General features: G+C 55.0%; 5 protein-coding genes across 5 annotated transcripts; 2 read left to right on the plus strand and 3 right to left on the minus strand.

Annotated features, from left to right (window-relative positions):
• Positions 1-986: 986 nt before the first annotated feature.
• BDY24DRAFT_395881 (adaptin domain-containing protein) lies at positions 987-4760 on the plus strand. Its single transcript, XM_076641373.1, has 13 exons — positions 987-1090; positions 1179-1300; positions 1789-1807; positions 1959-2021; positions 2118-2194; positions 2288-2439; positions 2513-2731; positions 2813-3027; positions 3101-3314; positions 3388-3745; positions 3816-3944; positions 4023-4252; positions 4349-4760. The coding sequence occupies exons 1-13, from the start codon at positions 1060-1062 to the stop codon at positions 4653-4655; spliced, it is 2136 nt and encodes a 711-aa protein (XP_076494606.1). The 5' UTR covers positions 987-1059; the 3' UTR covers positions 4656-4760.
• A 490-nt stretch (positions 4761-5250) lies between these two features.
• BDY24DRAFT_416969 (uncharacterized protein) lies at positions 5251-7386 on the minus strand (the record flags this gene model as incomplete). The annotated part of the gene is made up of 3 exons (XM_076643648.1): positions 5251-6315; positions 6475-6507; positions 6673-7386. 3 exons carry the CDS (start codon positions 7384-7386, stop codon positions 5251-5253), a joined length of 1812 nt encoding a protein of 603 aa, XP_076494607.1.
• Positions 7387-8541: 1155 nt separating this feature from the next.
• BDY24DRAFT_443082 (uncharacterized protein) lies at positions 8542-14149 on the minus strand. Its single transcript, XM_076644737.1, has 11 exons — positions 13629-14149; positions 12187-13382; positions 11925-12111; positions 11229-11843; positions 10449-11104; positions 10139-10356; positions 10001-10066; positions 9808-9920; positions 9137-9728; positions 8949-9044; positions 8542-8859 (listed from the first exon to the last, which is right to left on the minus strand). The coding sequence occupies exons 1-11, from the start codon at positions 14111-14113 to the stop codon at positions 8683-8685; spliced, it is 4401 nt and encodes a 1466-aa protein (XP_076494608.1). The 5' UTR covers positions 14114-14149; the 3' UTR covers positions 8542-8682.
• Positions 14150-14239: 90 nt separating this feature from the next.
• On the minus strand, positions 14240-16414 carry BDY24DRAFT_395888 (phosphatase PAP2 family protein). The gene is made up of 10 exons (XM_076641374.1): positions 16177-16414; positions 15969-16095; positions 15871-15883; positions 15613-15695; positions 15435-15507; positions 15210-15352; positions 15110-15126; positions 14874-15020; positions 14767-14789; positions 14240-14678 (listed from the first exon to the last, which is right to left on the minus strand). Exons 1-10 carry the CDS (start codon positions 16283-16285, stop codon positions 14430-14432), a joined length of 984 nt encoding a protein of 327 aa, XP_076494609.1. The 5' UTR covers positions 16286-16414; the 3' UTR covers positions 14240-14429.
• A 115-nt stretch (positions 16415-16529) lies between these two features.
• Positions 16530-18159, plus strand: BDY24DRAFT_416972 (uncharacterized protein; the record flags this gene model as incomplete). The annotated part of the gene is made up of 7 exons (XM_076643649.1): positions 16530-16865; positions 17053-17139; positions 17234-17321; positions 17418-17629; positions 17719-17807; positions 17914-18062; positions 18131-18159. The coding sequence occupies 7 exons, from the start codon at positions 16530-16532 to the stop codon at positions 18157-18159; spliced, it is 990 nt and encodes a 329-aa protein (XP_076494610.1).
• Between the last annotated feature and the right edge of the window lie 63 nt (positions 18160-18222).

Here is an 18222-nt window from a genome sequence, read left to right on the forward strand (position 1 = left end):
CGACGAGTTCGAGTGGGAGGGAAAGGAGGAGGTGGAGGAGCTCGAGGCTGTAGAGAACTCTGAGGGGGAAGAGGAGAACTTAGATGAGTCCGAGGAAGATGTAGAAGACGAAAAGAACGACGACGACGAGTGCGAGTTCAAACAAAACCCACCCTCTCTCCTCCGTCCCTCAATCCTACACCTCTTGGATCATTCGTCAACAAATACACGAGCAGTACCCTCGCCTCAAAGCAGCTTTCTTACAGAACGGAAGTCTCGTCGAGGAGGACGAGGGGAACGCGCAACATGTCTGTCGTGAAGTCGACGCGTGTTGACGTCTCGTTTTACTCTCATTCTTGTCCCTCCAGTATATTCACCGCCACATCCTTCAGCATGCCAACCTGAAAGAAATCTGTCCAAACAAATGGGTCCTGAAGGAGATCTACGTACGTTCTCAGTCGTTTCTGATTGTCTCCCGTCTCGTCGCGATCCACACGCAGACACGAAACTGACTCGTATATCCCCACCCTTCTTGCTTTCGCAGTTCTCGTCTCTTCTCAGTTCAGGTTCTCTCTCTCTTGTTCTCCCAGCATCGATCATCCCTGAATCTCGAACGACCTAGGACGCCTGCTTCGCCTTCTGTCGCAAGGACACGTCGCTCTCCGGCCCGGCTCTTCTCGGTCCATCCTGGGACTACGAGGAAGACTGGAGCGAGCTCTTATGGGAATAACTGTTAGTTTGGTTGGGTCAGAGAAGATGTCTGGGGTTCGGAGAGGGGTTAGAAGGGTTGCGAGGTTGCTTTCATCGACGCGTCGAGTTCGGGCAGAAGCTCCGTTTTTCCTCGTCGGTTCATCACTGTTTCGGCTCATTTTTGTGTATTCGCCTGGGTTCTACTTATTCTGCTCTCACCTACGTAGCTAGATAGCACTTTCTTGCGCTCTATAAACATGATCTTTCTCCCTCTTCTCCTCCTTGTTTGACCTCCTCTGAATCGCCTCACCTCCTCGCCCTCAACTGCATCTCTCTCCCTCTCCCTCCCCTTCCCTTCCCTCAACCTTCTCAGACCTTTCTTCTTTCAAAATGTCTGGAGGAACAGACGCCAAGTTCTTCAGTGAGTTTGGCTCTTTCTCAGCAGGAGGGCGGACGTCTGCTTCGGCTGAACTGACCTTGACCTCTCTCTCTCTCTGCTCCTTGTTCAGCTCGAGGGAAGATCCAGGAGCTTCGAACCGAGCTTCAGCAATCAGGAGGAGGAGAAACTGGGAGCAAGAAGGACAAGGCCTTCGCGAAGAAGAAGACGGTGCTGAAGAAGATCGTCGCCAACGTGAGTTCATAGGACAGAGAGAGGGAGGGAGAGGAGAAGGAAGGGAGGAGGAGGAAGGAGCTCAAGGGCGGAGATGGGGAGGAAGGAGGGATGGAACGATGGTTCAAAGGCATAGCAGGGCTCTCCGAGGTGACCAAGTGACGAGGAAGGGACCAGGGAACGACTCGGGAGATGGCTGAACCTTTGGGGAGTCTTTGTCGGAGCGAGGAGGATGAGGGAGAGAGGGGAGGTGATGACGGACGGACGAAGGGAGGGAAGGAAGGACGACGAGCTCTAGGAGGATTCGAGTGAGCCTTAACGCTGGCTAGCCTCTAGAGACGATGGCATCGCTCTCGCGGCTCTATTAATCCTGACAGAGGAGCTTCTCTCAGCCAGGATGGGGCGACGGAAGGAAGGAAGTCGAGCTCACCACGTCCTCCTCAGCCCTCAGTTCTCCCTTCCTCCTTGACTGACTCCTCCTTGCTTCTTTCTGGCCTTTCCTCGCTCAGATGACGATGGGTAACGACAGTGAGTCCATCTTCTAGCCTTCGTATCCCAACTTTGAGCCCGAAAGAAGGAGTCTGAAGCTCATCAATCGTGTCCCTTCCCCTCGCCCTCCTCCGTTGTTCTCCCTTCCTCCCTCCCTCTTCTCGTCTGCCTCTCGCTTCCTACTCCACAGTGTCGCCACTCTTCCCGGATATCATTCAGTGCATGTCTATACAGGTCCTCGAGATTAAGAAGAGTGAGCCCATCCTTCTTTTCCTCTCTCTGTTCAGCTTCGTCCGTCGATTGAGCTCACCTCCTGAAGCTGACCTTCCGCCCTCCTTCCGTCTCGCAGTGGTGTACCTCTTCCTCATCAACTACGGTCGAGCCAAGCCTGAGGATACTGCTCATGCTATCCAATCCTTCCTTGTCGTTCGTCCCTTCTCTACTTCGGCGGCGAGACCCTCGTCCAATCTCTCGACTGACGCGTGCCTCGTTTTGACTTCCTCCTTTCTCCTTGCTCAGGACTCTGAGGATCGCAATCCCCTCATTCGAGCACTCGCTCTTCGAACCATGACCTCCATCCCTCTCCCTTCCATGATTGCCGCCGTAGTAGACCCACTTCGTCACGGACTCAAGGACTCGGATCCCTACGTTCGGAAGACAGCTGCTATCTCGTTGGTTCTTCATTTCCTCTCTTACTCCTCCTTCTCGCATGCCGAAATACCGACCAGTGCTTCCTTCATACAGAGTGGCCAAACTCTATTCCTCAACCGCTGGTCGACAAACCCTCGAACGCTCCTCCTTCATCTCTCTCCTTCGAGATCTCCTCGCCGACTCGAATCCCACCGTCGTCGCCAACGCTGTCGCAGCCCTCGTCGAGATTTCGGAACGGAGCGACGAGATCGCTCTTCGACTTAACATCACCGTAGCGGGAAAGCTTGTGGCTGCTTTGGGAGAGTGTTCAGAGTAAGTCTCCTCCTTTCGGCCTCTTCTCGTCGTCGACTCCGAGCTCATGTCAATCCCTTCGCTTCGTTTCACTGTCTTCAGATGGGGACAGATCTACATCCTCGACTCTCTCCTCTCCTTCACTCCTCTCACCACTCTCGACGCCGAAACCCTGGCTGAACGAATCTCCGTTCGACTGCAACACTCTAACTCCGCCGTCGTTCTCACCACCGTCAAGGTCATTCTTTACCTCCTCAACTACATGGAAGACGAGAAGGTCATCGCATCGCTTGAGAGGAAGATGGGACCTCCTCTAGGTCAGTCCTCCTCATCATCACTTCCGCTTCCAAAGTTGAGCTAACGCGCACCCTCTCGCCTTCGTTTCCTCAGTCACGCTTCTCTCGTCCGGTCCTGAGGTTCAGTACGTCGCTCTTCGAAACATTCTCCTCATCATTCAACGTCGTCCAGCGATCCTTCAGAACGAGGTCAAGGTCTTCTTCTGCAAGTACAACGACCCGATTTACGTCAAGCTGGCCAAACTCGAGATCATGTATCGACTGGCGAGGGACAACAACTTTGGAGAGGTCCTCGAGGAGCTGAAAGAGTGAGGCCCTACTCCCTCGTCCGTTTCTTACCATCTCGATTGATACTGACTATCATCTCTTCTTACTTCACAGGTACGCCTCGGAAGTCGACGTTGATTTCGTTCGAAAATCCGTTCGATCCATTGGTCGACTCGCCATCAAAATCCCTTCCTCCTCCGACCGTTGCATCACCGTCCTCCTCCAGCTCATCGAAACCAAGGTCACCTACGTCGTTCAGGAGGCCGTCGTCGTGATCAAGGACATCTTCAGGAGGTACCCGAACCAGTACGAGTCCATCATCGGGACGCTCTGCGAGAACCTCGACGTGCTTGACGAACCGGAGGCGAAGGCAGCGATGATTTGGATCATTGGACAGTACGCGGATAGGATTGAGAACTCGGAGGAGCTGCTGGAGGACTTCTTGTACACTTTCTTGGAGGAGCCAACGGAGGTACGTCTCGTTTTCCGTCGCGTCGAGTTGGGCAACCTTCAAAAGCTGATCGTCTTCTTTTCTCTCGCAGGTCCAACTCGCTCTCTTGACCGCTACCGTCAAGCTCTTCATCCGTCGTCCAACTGCAGGACAGGAGCTCGTGCCCAAGGTTCTGAAGATGGCTACTGAGGAGGCTGAGAACCCAGATCTTCGAGATCGAGTGAGTCGCGTCGCTTCCCTCTTGCTTCGTCTCAAGACCCTCGACTGACCTCTTGCTCTTCTTTCTCTCTCTCTCCAGGGGTTCATGTACTGGCGACTTCTCTCTACGGATCCTCAAGGAGCTCGAGACATCGTTCTCGCCGACAAGCCTGCGATCTCAACGGAGACGGATCGGATGGATCGAGGAATGTTGGATCAGCTTTTGCTTCACGTCGGAACTCTCTCGAGTATCTACCACAAGCGAAGCAGCACGTTCATCCGAACCGCCAAGGATCGATACCTCCCCGACTCTCCCGCTCTCAATGCTTCGTTCGTCCCGTGTTTCCTCTTCTTCTCTCTTCCCTCTCGCTCTCGCCGTACCAACTCGACTTACTCTTTCGTTCTGTTCCTTCGTCTTCTTAACAGCACCCGTCGTCACCTCCAAACTCCCAACGGCTTCCCGGCAGCCTCTCTCGCTCCTCCTCCCTCAGCACCCTCCATTCCTTCTCGACCCACTCCTCCTCCCCTCCCCACGCGTCAATCTCAAGCTTCTACCGTTCACCCTTTGGACGAGGACGACGACGAGCAAGAGGAGGGAAGGAACAACGATCCTTACGGAAGTTTGGGAGGAGCGTTCGGAGAGGGAGACGAGGCCGAGATGGGGTACGCTGCCGACGCGCCAGCACCGAAGAGGGTGGGGAGGAGAGGCGGTGAGGAGGAGGGGTTGTTTTGAGTGAGGCTGGGTTGATGGGGAGAGGCTTGGACGTTCGACGTTTTCGCTCGACTTGGACGCGTTTAGTTTAGTTTAGTGATGGAATCGGATATAGGTTTGCCTTCATTCCTTCGACCAGCCGAGCTGCTCGACGGGGAGCGTTCGATCTTCCTTTCGTGAAAGAAGGAGAAACCCAAAGCCATAAATTTTACAGGGTGATGGTTCCGTGATAGCTAGACGTTAAGTACGAATGGGAGAAGAGTCCGAGGAGCGAGAGAGAGTCCGTGTACGTGAGATTAAGATAACCCAAGAAGACCCAAGAAATGCGTGCAGAGAGAGACGAGATGATGATCGAAGACGGACAGAGAGGGGCGTAAAAAAGAACGGAGACGGACGAGACGATGGCGGACGACGAGAGGAGAAGTGAAACGATAAGACAGTGAGGGTAGAATCTCATGTAACGGTACAAGTAATGATGAGAAATACGAGCGATCCTTATATATCTGGTCGAGACGATGGGAAAGAGGAAAAGCGTCAGATCGAGAAAGAAGACGCGTCGGCTTGAGACTCGCAGAAACGACACACCTACAACACCTTTTTACAAGCCTTCCTTCCCTCAACCTCGATAGCTCAACTCCTCCCACTTCCCCTCCTCCCAACCCCCACCCACTCCAGGCGAAGCTGCTCCTGGTTCTCTCGCAGCGACGGACGATGCCAACCCCTCCGCCTCTTCGACGACTCGAGGGAAGAAACCGAGGTGCGAGCCTGACGAGGGAGCTTGAACGCTGGGGAACGACGTCCTCCTAGACTCGGGATGAATCCTTTGAGGTTGGTAGGGTTCGGTGTAATGGTGATGGAAGGTGGGAGCGGGAATTCCTACGGCGAACGACGACGACGACGCGTCCGAGGGTTGGTCGAGCAGAAGCGAGTGATGGTCGAGAGGAGGAGTGGAACCGTACTGATGAAGGGGTATGGGCAATGCGAAGGGAGAGTAGCGAGTGCTGAGGGAGTGGGTTTGGTGCTCCGAGAGGGGAGGAGAGTAGTGGTGAGAGAGGTGAGGTTGATTTTGCGAAATCGAGTGAGAATGCAGTGATTGCTGATGAGGAGGAGGTTGATAGGTTTGAGTGTCGTAGGAGTGGAAGCTCGAGTAGGCGACGGGAGCTGGGTAGGACTGCGAGTGGCTGAAGGAAGGAGGAGGAGCGTGGTGGGACGATGCGATGGGAGTGGGGAGTCGAGGCGAGGGGTACGGATCCGTGGACGGTCGACGACGACGCGACTCTTCGCTTCCCCCTCCTGCTGCCTCAGCCAACGGCGATCCCAACCCCGCCGAATCTTTCCTTTTGGAACCTCGACGAGATCCCTCTCCTCCCACTGGCGAGCTCCTGGACTCGGTGTCCCTCCTGGCGAACCCTCGAGGACCGACGACGACTCCCCACTCTCCATCCGAGCTTCTCCTCCTCCCTCCTCCTCGCTCCATTTTGGGGTATCCGACCGCTGGACTGGAGGTGGGAGGATGGACGAGAGGCACGGTGGTGAAGCAGGAAGAGAGGGACGAGGCCGTAGGCTCTCGAACGATTCCACCGCGTTTCGAACTGGATCCTCGAGTGCGAGGAGACCGAGCGACGTAGATGCAGCTGACTCCTCGGGTCTCGCATCGAATGCAGGGAGCGTTGCCGTCGCACTAAGAAGAAAGAACAGGAAGACAGAAAGTTCAGTTGACCTGTCTTTCCAACCAAGAGAAACCCATCGTCCTCGCGTGCAACCTCCTCGACCCTTTGATTTCTTCCAGGTCGAGCCTTCTCGCGCCGAGCCTTTGTCCAGAGAAGTTTAATCTACTCACCTTGGACTTCCTACTTCGGCAGGCTTGACAGGCCTGCGGTGAAAAGAACGGAGAAACAAGGGTCGTCGTCGTCTGTCAGCCTCAGGTCAAATCAAAACAGCCCCCTGATACTTGGAAGCGACGGCACCGAACGCTTGGTCGGGCTTCCATGAAAGAAGCCTTCCCTTTTCAGCAAGAAAGGAAGACGTTTGAGCTCACCTGAGGAGTTCTGCCCTCTTCGGTTGAAACGACGAGCGAGAATCCTGCTGCTGACGTCGAGCTGCTGAGATTCCTCCCGTCGTCCTCGTCCCTGGCCTCTCCCTCGGCGGCAGACGCGAAAGGATTCACCGAATTCCAGCCTGAATCGTGACGGTGAGGATTGAAGCTGGGTGCGTACTGGAAGGTGAGAGGCGAAGGAAGAGGGAGGTTGGAGGAGGAGTGAAAGCTTGGCGAGGGAGGAGGGAGGTGGTGCGTAGGAGGAGTGAAGCGAAGAGGAGGAGGTTGGGCGACTCCTCCCTCGAGCTGTAGATCGGCAAAGTATCCTCCCACGGACCCGTTCGTACTGCTCCCGCTGTCTCCTTCGAAGTAGTAGTCGACGGGAGGATCGAACTCCTCAGCCTCGTAGGGCATTCCGACTCGAACTCGACCTCCTCCTCCCGTCGACGAAGAAGAACGGTTCGAGGAGAACGGAGGACGAGTGATCTCTGGTTTCGAGTATATGGTTCGTTGATCGAGGTTGGGAGATTGCTGGAATCGATCCAACGTAGGAGTGCTGGAGGTTTGAGAAGGAGGAGGAGGAGGAGGGGAACGGGAGAGGAGGAGGGAAGAGGAGGACGAGCGGGAAGGTCGAGGACGGGCGACCTTAGTGCTGACGTTCGTTCGAGCGGTCGAAGGAGCTGGCGGGGACGGTTGGAAGTTTTCTGATAGATCCATAGGGAAGGGAAGGGGAGGGGGTATATTCAGCTACGAGGTGGCAAAATTGTCGCTCAGGTGGTGGTTGAGGGAAGAGAAGAAGCGTGACGTTGTTCGGACCTGAAAGAAAGAGGGACGACGAAGTTGATATTCGATGAGTGCCTTGCTTGGATTCCTCCTCCTTCTTCTCCTTCTATTACGCAAGGAAGCAAGAGGGAACCACTGTAGATCACGCTGCTCTTCACCTCGGCTTCTCCTGAGACAAGCTCAGCAAGCGGAGATTAAGTGCCAAAGCCTGGGAAGAAGGGGAGGAGGAGGTCTGCAAAGGGGGGGGGGAAAGTTCAGTGGCGGTTCTGCCCTCATGTTATCGCTGCTAAAGGGTCAAACTTACCTTCTGAAGAGCCGAGACATGGGCGATAGGGAATCACTGCTCTGAAGAAGAATGGGCCTTTGAAAAGAACAAGAAGGGCGGGCTGAACCTTCAGGTCATCGAAGCGTCCAACTGCCTAATCTTCTGTGCCTCTTCTTCTCCCTCGATCTTTGCTTGATCACGCTGAAGAACAATCTCACTTCTTGGAGGAAGCGAAGAGTGCAGACGAGGGGAGCGAAAGGCGTGTAGCAGCACAGAGAGGTGTGAAAGGGAGGAAGCGAACGCGGATGGCTTGCACGAGACAAGTGCGAGACGGGAAACCGAGAGTTGGGAACCCTCTGAGCCGACCTTGGGAAAGTTTTCCGCAAGCAGGCAAAGCAATTTGGAAGCGGCCGTCCGAAAAGGGGCCAGATTATAGATTAATCTCCCTCTCGATCAGAAGTAGTGAACAAGAAGAAGAACGAGATGGTTGTCGGTGCTCGACGCGTCGTGCTCATGTGCTCATGTCGCCCCCTCCCGCCCCCGATGCTTGGATCTTTCGGCAGCCCACTCTTCCCAAACTAGAGTACCACAGCACCCTCTAGTCCGTCCAGTGTTCCTCGAGAAGTCGTGGTCTTCATGGCTGAAGCTCCGGAGATTCGACGAAGACCGAAGTCGAACGGATCTCCTCGTCCCCTTCTCTCCGTTGCGCGAGATCCTGAGAGCCGAGATCGAAAGCAAACAAGCTATTAGCTCTGCGATTCAGATAAGAGGGGACAAAGCTTCTACTTCACGCACCTCTATCAAATTCAAGGCTCGAGAACTCTCTCTCGCTCCGTCGCGGGACTTCATCATTGAGATCATTTCGTTTCACTACTACTGTTACTCCACAACACCCAAGAAACTCTTCGAAACCTATACTAAAGGGAACACAAAGAAACCTAAACTAGACTAGACTGAACAGCACCTCAACACTTCGAAGCGAGCTCGTTCATCACTCCTCTGAGCATCCTCACGACGTTCTCCCTCTCCCTCTCCCCGATCTCTCCAGTTCCAGCTGATCGCACGACGGACTCCTCGATCTTCGAGAGGGTGGAGAGGACGACGGAGAGAACTCTTGAGCTGTAAGGAGCGACGACGGGGTCCTGAGAGGGAGAGAAGAAGAGAAAGAGAGAAGTCGTCAGGTTCGGTCGAAATCGAAGAGGGAAGAGAACATGGGAAAGAAGGGACGAACTCGAGGATCCAGGAATCTCGAGGCTCGTTGAATGAACAGAAGAGCGGTAGGGAAGAGGGAGGACTGGAGGTTTGTCTTCGAAAGGAGGTCGGTGAACTGCGAGGAAGAAAAAGGAAACGAGACGGTCAGCTTTGAGCTCCTTCACGAAGAGGCTGAGAGTAAGGTCTATAAATGGAAGGCCGACTGACCTTGTGCACGAGCGTCAAGATGAGGGTCTGACTGAGAGGCGAGGCGGCTTGGCTGTTGTCGGGAGGAAGCATCTGATCCAGCGCCTGAGGCGAGATTCGAGAGATCATCGCTGGGAGGGCGTTTGGATCGTTCGACATGAAAGTCTCGGTCCAGATATCCTCGAGATCCATCGGAGGTGGTTGCTGCTGCTGTTGCTGAGGAGGAGGAGGGGGAGCCATGGGGAAAGGAGGTTGGGGTTGTTGGACGAGGTTGGGAGGGAGGGAAGGGTTTCGGTGGTGAACGGGGTAGGCTGAGGATCCCGGAGGAACGACCGTGTGAGAGGAGACGTTCGGTGACTGGTGATGGTGAGAGGAAGGGCCGTTGAGGGAAGGAAGAGGAGGAGCTGCAGGAGGACTCGAGATGATTCGAGTTGCCGACGACGAGGACGACGCGATCGGTTGACGTTCCATCTGGGTTTGGAGCTTGGTGACCATCTTCTGGAGGTCGAGGACTTGAGTTCCGAGAGCGAGGATAGTTTTGGACATGTCCTGAACGAGGGAGTGGGTCTCGATCAGGGCGTTGGACTGTTCAGCGACGACTTCCTTGCGGATGCTGTGAGAAGGGAAAGAAGAAAAGAGGACGTCGGTTTGAGCTCGTGGATCTCTCGAGAGGAAGGGAACGAAGCACTCACGCGACCATGTCAGCTCGAATCTCCCTCGAGAGGGCGTCGTACATCTCAGAAGTCGCGTCGTTGTAGGCGGGAACGAGTGTCTTGTGGATCAGATCCTTGATCGCTTTGTCGATCTGGAAGGAAGAAGGGAGTCGAAGGTCAGCTCGACTTGGACGTCTTCCTTCTGCCCTCGTACTGGAAGTGAAGGACCCACCGAAGGGAACACCGCCGAAGCGAAACCTCTTGAGTTCAAATGACGCTCGAGTTCGGAGGGAAGAGACTGAGAAACGAAGACGACGCGTGAGTTCCTCGACGTCAAAAGCCAGAAGAACCGTTCTCCGCAACAACTCACACTAAGCATCGCATCCTTCAGTCCCTTCGAAATCTCAGCCTGAACGAGCGCCTGGATCTCCTCCCTCGTCACCTCGAGCAGAGCAGGCAGAATGTTTGCTCGCATCTCCGACTGGACCGACGAGGCCAGAACCTTGGTGGTGTTGGTCTTGAGTTCGTTGGCGATAAGCTTGAAGACAGTTTCTTGACGTTGGAGGTCGTTGGCTTCGAGTCGATTGCCTGATCGAGAAGGAGGAACGAAAGGAAAGTGAGTCAGCGGACGCGTCGAACTTCAGACGACGACGAGGAAGAAGAAAAGAAGCAAGACTCACTCTGCTTCTCCAGAAGAGCCGAGACTTTGTTCTTGATGTTCTCCTCAACCTTCTTGATCTCAGCCAACAACCCACTGCTCACTCCCGCTCCTCCTCCTGCTCCCTCTCCTCCGGGAACGGCACCACTCGAACTCGAGCTCGAAGCAACCTGACTCCTCCCAAACGAATCCTCCGGAGGTGGAATCGTAGCAGCAGCAGCGGCGGCAGCAGCCTTCGCTCTCCTTTTCGATCTTCCGACCGTAGGAGTAGCGTTCGACGACGTCCCTCCGTTAGCGACGAAACTCGTCGACGGCTTCGACTCCTCCTGCTCAACGGCCGACGTAGCCTCCAACGAAACCTCGACTTCCTCGGTCTTGATGATGACGGCGAGTTCCTGCTCGAGGTCCTCAACTTCCTCGCCTTCGGTAGCGGTAGCGGTGGACGAAGAGGAGGCGAAGACGTCTCGGAGGGACGCGTCTCCGATCGTGATCTGGTCGATTCCGTGGGTCGAAACCGTGTAGATCTCGAAGTCGTTGGAGAAGATGGAGATGTGGAAGGAGGACATGGCTTGGTCGACTGGGAATTCGGCGACTTGAGTGAAGGGGAGGGAGGTTGGGGAGGAAGGGTGGAGTTGGAGTCGGAAGGCGAAGAGGGAAGAACGGGCGGTGTTGGAGATCCTGAGAGGTAGGAAAAGAAACGAGAAGAAGGAAGGGTCAGCTTGAGCCGTCGAAAAAAATAGGGATGAGAAGTGATAGAGAAGAAGAGAGCAGAGACGATGAAGAGAGAAAGAGAGCGACTCACCAAAGCAACTCCCTCTTGGGATCCCACTCGATCTTCGCAAACATCCCCGGCCCACCTTCAGGCTTCTCGAACCTAATCGCACCCCTCAACGAGAACCCATGCTGTTCCTTCTCCTCCTGCTCGAGCTTGAACAGCTGAGCAACCGTGTCCTTCTCCGACCCAACCACTACGTTCCTCTCGTCCACGAACATCACCGACGAAGCTCTACAATCCAACTCCTCCACCACTGAGTAGGTCGACTCTCCTTCGTCCGTGACCATCAACGTCGCCAACATCGCCTTCTCCCTCTCTCCCTCTCCGTTCGACGACGACGAAAGCACGACGACTCCAAATCCTCTCCCACTCCCGTCCTTGCTCGAGTTGACGAACCCGAACCCGACGACTGGATCGGGGGAGAAGCTGATCCGCCTGGTGTTTTCTCCGTCGAAGAGGAAGTCGGGAGTAGCAGGGGAGGAAGGAGACGTTTCGAGCCAGGCTTGGGAGACGGTTGGGAGGTCGAGGAGGACGATGGAGGATCCGGAAGAGACTCCGAGGGTGGTAGGGCTCTGCCATTTGACGAGGTTGAAGCGGGAGGTAGGAATGGAAGGAGGAGCGACGGCGTAGATGATTTGGCAACTGGAGCGAAGGGAAGAACGACGAGAGGGAGAGAAAGTCAGACGCGTCCGAAGAAGAGAGAGAAAGAGAGGAGAGACGCACTCAGGGTTATCCTCCGACCACGTAGACGGGAAGCTCCAAACGATGAGACCTCCGTCGGTAGTGATGCAGGCGATCTTGGTTCCTTCGAGTTCGAGGTTGGCGACCTGAGCGTCTCGAGCGAACCATTCCGAAGGGAGTTTGAGAAGAGCTCGAGCTCCCGTAGTCTCGTCGATCAGACGCACTCGACCTGAGATAACCAACAGAAATGGAGCGTCAAGGTCAGCTTGGTGAGTTTTTAGAAAGGGAGGCCGGGCCAACTCACCCTTATTCATACAGTAAGCGATGGCTCCCGTCCTGCTGCTCCCGACCGTCCTCCCTTTACTGAAGCACAAATCTCCCTTGATGATCGTGATCGGTTTCCTCTGAATCACATCCGACTGCACCAAAGACTCCAAGTTGGGCAACGAAACGTCGATGATCGTCTCCCTCCCTTCGAGCACCTTGGGAGCTCGAACCGACTGCCAACTCCCGCTTCGACGATGCTTCCTCTCGACCTCGACAAACCCTTTGGCTCTGTAGGTCCCTGAGGGTGTGACTTCTCCTCGACTGGCTCGGAGGGTTCCACTGGGAGTTCGAGTGTGTCCGAACTGGGGCTGCTGCTTCTTGGGCGACGACGACGACGAGGGTACCTGATCTCCGACGACGACGAGGGAGGATCCTCCTGCTGGTGCTGGTCCTTCGGCGAGGGAAGCGAGGTTGCTCATGCTGGAGGACAAGGGAGTTCTCGACCTCTGTTCGTCCTGGGAGTAAGGACTGTGGCTCGACGCGGGAGGGGAGGCGAGTGGGAGGGAGTGAGAGGCAGGGAAGAGGTCGGGGAAGAGTTTGGGGAGTCCTGGGACGACGGTGGTGGTGGTGGTATCGGTAGAGGAGGTAGAGAGGAAGGATAGAAGTTGGCCGGAAGAAGACGAGGAGGTGGGAGGAAGTCCATCGAAGAGAGGTTCCTCCGAACGACGAGGAGGAGGAGCAGGTCCAGCGGTGGAGGAGATCGATCTCGTGAGAGGCAAGGTTGTCGCTCCTCCTGATCCTGGCGGGACGACGGATTTGGACCTTTTCGACGAAGGAGGACCGAACGCATCAAAGTCGGAGACGAAGGAGAAGAGGGAGGGAGGCGGTGGGGCTTTGGCTGGGGAGGAGGGAGAAAAGAGTTGAGCTTGAACGACCTCGACGACGGCGACGAGCTCTGGATGCGAGGAAGGAGGGGAGGGAGAAGCCATGGAAGCGAGTGGGACTGGTTGTTCTGAAGGACGATAGTCCGGTGTTGATCCGGAGTGGCCGCTGGTCTCCTGCTGCTGGTCGTGTGCTTGAAGTACGGAGGAGGAGGGAGGAGGAGGAGGAGGAGGAGGGGAGGAAGGGACGAGAGGGTTCATCGATTCTTGAGGAGGAGGAGAGGGTTCCGAGCGAAGGTGAGAAGGAGGAGGAGCTTGAGAGTAAGGCGAAGAAGTGGGAGGAGATTGCAGTCTGGTTGATGGTGGTGGTTGGGAGACAGATAAAGAGCGAAAGGAGTCAGTCTCGATGAAGGTGAAGGAGGAGATGTGAAAGGTCAGGTTGGGCGAGAAAGATTGAACGCTTCCCGAAGAGATCGGGGAGAGATAGACATGGGGGAAAGATGTCTACTCGAGCAAGGGGATGTGAAGGAAAAAACTTCTTCCTAGCTCGGCTTCGGAAAGAAACGAGAGAAACAGAGAGACGAAAGGTGAAACTCACCCAGCTCCTCCTCCTCCTCCCATCAGTAGATCCAACAGACTCTTCCCTCCTGCTCCTCCCATTCCAGATCCATTCGCACCGAGAGGAGGTCCATTCTGAGCAGCGATATACGAGCTCGGAGCCGATCCAGGGTACATGTTGTTGTTGGAAGAAGGAGGAGCTTGAGGAGGAGGAGGCGATGCTGGTGAAGTCGTGTTGAAGATGGACAAGAGTCCTATTCTCTTCCTCTGCTCCTCTTCCTGACTCATCGCACTGGTAGAGTGAGTAGGAGACGTAGGCAATCCTGCTGGTCCTGGCGGTCCTGCTCGGATAGTCCTGAAGAGATCGTCGATCGTTCGTCCTCCGGTCGAGTTCGAAGGAGAGTGAGCTGAAGGAGCGAGAGGAGGAGGAGGAGGAGTCGAGGAAGCGGAGGACCCTTGGAGCTGAGAGAGGAGGGAGGAGAGGTTCTGAGAGAGAGGAGGAGGAGGAGAGAGAGGGGGATCCATCTTTGGTTGTTTGGGAGGAAAGGGAAGGAAGAGGTCGGAGGAGAAGGAAGGAAAGGAAGAAGGTCAACTTTTGAGCTTTGAGATGGTCCCTCCGTTCTTTTCTTTTCTTGATCCGTTTTCCGAGAAGAGAAGAGGGAAACCGTCTCATGATAGTAGAGAGGAGGTATCTATAGCCTAGCACAAATCAAAAATCGCAAACAAATCGATCCGTTTATCCGTTTCCATCCGTCTCCTCTCCGCCGCTCTCTCCTTCTTTGAGAGTGTTCTTCGTCAAACCCGAACTTCCACACCTCTCTTCCTTCATCGCTTGCTCAACCTAGTCCTCATCCTCTGCCTCAGTAGGCCTCGTCACGACCCTCTCCTCTCCTCCGTTTCCAGCAACCCTCTCGTACCTCCCGTTCGCCGAACCGTTCCCCAGTTGGACTCCCTCCTCGGAGAACTCGTCTCCGTCGAGCTCTCGAGGAGCGTAAGGGAGGTGGGAGTGTCGATGAGCGAGAGGTGGGTAGTAGCCTCGGTAGGTGATGAAGGAGATGGAAAGGCCGAGGAGGGAGCCGACGAGGACGTCCTGCGAGACAGGAAGAGAAGAGGTAGAGAGTGAGCAAGAAGAAAAGAGGAAGAGGACTGAGACTTCGGGAAAAGACAAAGAAACGCACCTGCCAGTGATGCCGGTTGTCCACTGGAAGCGAGGAGGAAACGAAAGAGGGTCAGCGAGAGGCAAAGGAACGAACGAACGAGACGCGTCGGCGCGAACGGGACTCACTCGTCCTCGAGACCGCCACCATGATTCCAGCGAGGAGAGGCAAGAGAGCGAGCCATGCTCGAGCCTTGTGCCCTCGAGTGGAGAAGAGGTGAAGTTTCCCAGAGAGGTAGAAGGCGAGGAGACCGAGACCGGCGAAGGAAAGGGAAGCTGAGGTTCGACGAAGAACGAAACCGAGGAAGGTCAGGGCTTGGTCGCAAAAGGGAGCGGAGAGAACATAAGAGAAGCATAAGACTCACAGTGGCCCGATGGGAAGCTTGGAAGAGGAAGAAAGACAGAAGAGAAAAGATCAGTCGAAGTCGCGTCGACGCAAAAACCAAACAACAATCGAAGACTCACGACTTGAATCCATCATTGAGGATGAAGGCGTCCGTCTGAGTACAGACGGTGTAGTTGGAAAGACCGTAGATGGGCGCATCTTGGGCTCCAGCGTAGGGAACACATCGGTCGAGGAGATCAGGGCGAGGACGTCCAACCATGATCTGAGGTAGTGCGAACGAACGTGTCGAGGTCAGCTTCAGCTTCTTCTTCCTCCTCTCCACTCGAAAAAGGGAGGAGACGAACCTTTATGACCTGAGTCACAATTCCAGAGACGGTCCAGCTCATGAGAACCGAGAGAGCAGAGTTGTGGGCGTCCCTGGAGGTTGAGGATGCGAGAGAGGAGAGGAAGGAGAAAGGAGGAACGCAAGATCAGCGGATGGAGCCAAGGGAGTTGTGGTGGCGAGAAGGAGAGAAGACGCACCAGGTAGACCTCATGACAAAGAGAGAGATGAGGAGGACCGATGCGAGAGGGAAGAGAAGAGAAATGCCTAGAAGGAGGGCAGCCTGAACGACGAATGAGAGAAGGGTTCATTCAGCATGGGGCGAGGAGGGAAGGAAGGGCATCGCCGATGAGGTTTCCTCCAATGCCTCTTTCTCCTTCTGACGTGAGGGTTCGACCTCGTAGCTCTGAGATCGTGGAATCTCCGAGCTCATTGTATTAAAGGACTGAAAGACTCACGGGAACACGTTCTCTGCGAGACGAGGTGGGACGGGAAAGAAGGAGGGAAGGCGAGGTGAGCTCACGTCCTCTCTCCGCTTCATCGTCGGTCCACTCACTCTACAGCAAAGGTGTGTTGAATGCTAATGTCGCTATGCAACGAGAACTCTCTCTTGTGTCCTGGTCTTTGGTTCAGGTAGCCCAGCAGGAACCACAGAAGGACGGCCAGCGCCCAGTCGACGCCATCTGAGAGGACGATGGAACGAGGCAACGATGAGCTCTCAGAGTCTCGCTCGTGCATATGGGGAGAAGGAAGAGGTGACTCACAGTGCCTGAAGATTTCCCTGAAAGTAGCCTTCTTATGGGACTCTACGTGCTCGTCGGGAGCTGCCCTGGTCGAATAAAACTGAGGCAGGAGATTTTGAAGCGAGGCCATCCTCTGAGACGCGATAGAGCAAAGGAGGAACGAGATGGGAGGGCGAAGAGGAGAAGGCGTCGAGGGAGAACCAGAAGGAGAAGAGAGAAGGAGAAAAGGGTTTCCGTTGATAAAAAGGTCAAAAGGGTTGGAGGTCAACAAGAGAGAAGGAAGGAGGGCTCGGAGGTTCATCCCCCAACTTTCATCACTCTCCTGCCTTCCCTCCCTTCCTTCAAGCTCAAGCTCTCTACTTTCCCATCCAAAGATGCCTCCCAGAAGGACTCGCTCTCCCTCTACCTCTTCGGAAAGCAGCAGACCTTCCATCAAGACGGCGAAACTCTATAACTTTGCACCTCTCTTCGACACCTCGTGCTCCCCCTCCTCCGACCTCGTCCTGACCTGCTTGGACGGCGTTTCGTTCGCACTCCCTCGATATATACTCAAGACGCACTGCCCCGCCTTTGAAGCCATCCTACCTCCTCCTCCCATCGTATCGATCAACACTCCGTCTTCGAGCACCTCGAGGTCTCGTTCAGCAGAAGAGGACGATCAACCAAAGCTACAGCCCGTCAACTTGAACGAGCTCAGCACACCCTTCGAGGTGAGTTCTGACCTTTCCGTTTTCCGTATCCCTTTGCGGATTTTATACCATCGGATGCTTAGTACCACCGTGCTCTCTGCCCGAGTTTTCTCTCTTGCTGCCATCAGCGGAGCTCTTTGGAATGGCGAGCTCGTCTCTTGAGTTCTGACTCGCTTCCCTCTCTCTTTTCCATCTCCCCTTTTTGCAGCTCTTCCTCCGCCACACCATCCCCTCCAAGTACATGGACCTCGACGGATCCCCTCCGAAGTTCCCTGTCTACAAGTTCTTTGCAGATGTTGGTTCCCTTCCCCTCCAACCGCCTCAAACTCGACCTCAAGCTGACCTCAACGGTCCGGCTCGCTCTCTCTTCTCTTCTTCTTCCTCCTCAGATCGTGGTTCTCGAGAACGTTCTCGACCTGGCGTACCGTTATCAGCTCCCCTTGGTCTTCGACGTCGTGTCTCGTATACAGCTCTCAGGTAAGTCCTCAGGGTCGAAAAATCGGTCGGTCGAGAGGGACCGAAGGTCGAGTCGAGCTGACCTCGTTCCTTCCTCCTTTTCACTTTCTTCCTCAGTACTCAACAAGACCTCCCCACTACGAGGATTCGCCATCGCTGCTCGATTCGGCAGACTGGAGGACGCCAGGGAGTCCATTCGAGGCCTCTGTCACAGGAAATTCCAGCATCCTGGCGCCAGAAAATTCATGGTAGAGTCCGGAACTTGGCTCGACGGCTGGAGGGAACCGTGCTTGGGAGATCTGGCTCTTGCTACGCTGGTCTATGTACCTGTGAGTGTTGACGAGCTCTTTCGGCGAAAAACAGAGGACGAATAGCTGAACTCTCGACGCGTCACGTTCTTTCTCCCTTTCCTTCGCAGATGAGTGCCGTTCGTAACTTCACGATCGTCCACGCCCGAGTCGTGTCTTCTCAGGATGGGAGCTATACCTGGCTCACAGCTGCTGAGGAGTTCAACCTTTGATGGGGTCAAGGCGAGTCCTTTTTCCCTCCTCTGTCGCCAAGCAACGATGTAGCCGAAATTGACTTTCAAACATCGCGTCTTCGAATCCTACAGATCTCCAATCTCTCAGTCCTGCTTCTCACCTTTGCCCCTCTCGACTACTCCACTCTCTCGCCAACTCCTTCAAAATCTTCGTTTCGCTCTCGACCCCGTCGGAACTCAGCTCATCCTGATTCTCTTCTGGACCTCAACGTTCAATCCTTGTCAGTTTTTCTTCGTCTCATATTACCTGCTTCTTCTTGAGCTGACCTGTCCGCTCTCGCTTTCTCAGACATCTTCTTACACCTCTTCCAACCCTAACCTATCTCCGTCTTATTTTCGTCAATCAAACCTCGAGGAGGAAGACGCGACTCAACTCAAACT

The sequence above is a fragment of the Mrakia frigida genome (assembly GCF_051309035.1).
Source record: "Mrakia frigida strain ATCC 22029 unplaced genomic scaffold BDY24scaffold_25, whole genome shotgun sequence".
Taxonomy (NCBI): Eukaryota; Fungi; Basidiomycota; class Tremellomycetes; order Cystofilobasidiales; family Mrakiaceae; genus Mrakia; species Mrakia frigida.

Excerpts from the sequence above, each read along its gene's own strand:
- BDY24DRAFT_443082 (XM_076644737.1), bottom strand. The coding sequence starts at position 14,113 with ATGGATCCCCCTCTCTCTCCTCCTCCTCCTCTCTCTCAGAACCTCTCC. Across the intron at positions 13,383-13,628 it reads GGAGGAGGAGGAGGAGCTGG|ACTGCAATCTCCTCCCACTT; the intron begins GTGAGTTTCACC and ends ACCATCAACCAG. Across the intron at positions 12,112-12,186 it reads CGCTTACTGTATGAATAAGG|GTCGAGTGCGTCTGATCGAC; the intron begins GTGAGTTGGCCC and ends TGGTTATCTCAG.
- BDY24DRAFT_395888 (XM_076641374.1), bottom strand. The coding sequence starts at position 16,285 with ATGGCCTCGCTTCAAAATCTCCTGCCTCAGTTTTATTCGACCAGGGCA. Across the intron at positions 15,508-15,612 it reads TTTGTCATGAGGTCTACCTG|GGACGCCCACAACTCTGCTC; the intron begins GTGCGTCTTCTC and ends CTCAACCTCCAG. Across the intron at positions 15,353-15,434 it reads TTGTGACTCAGGTCATAAAG|ATCATGGTTGGACGTCCTCG; the intron begins GTTCGTCTCCTC and ends GCACTACCTCAG.
- BDY24DRAFT_395881 (XM_076641373.1), top strand. The coding sequence starts at position 1,060 with ATGTCTGGAGGAACAGACGCCAAGTTCTTCA. Across the intron at positions 2,022-2,117 it reads GGTCCTCGAGATTAAGAAGA|TGGTGTACCTCTTCCTCATC; the intron begins GTGAGCCCATCC and ends TCCGTCTCGCAG. Across the intron at positions 4,253-4,348 it reads TCTCCCGCTCTCAATGCTTC|CACCCGTCGTCACCTCCAAA; the intron begins GTTCGTCCCGTG and ends TCTTCTTAACAG.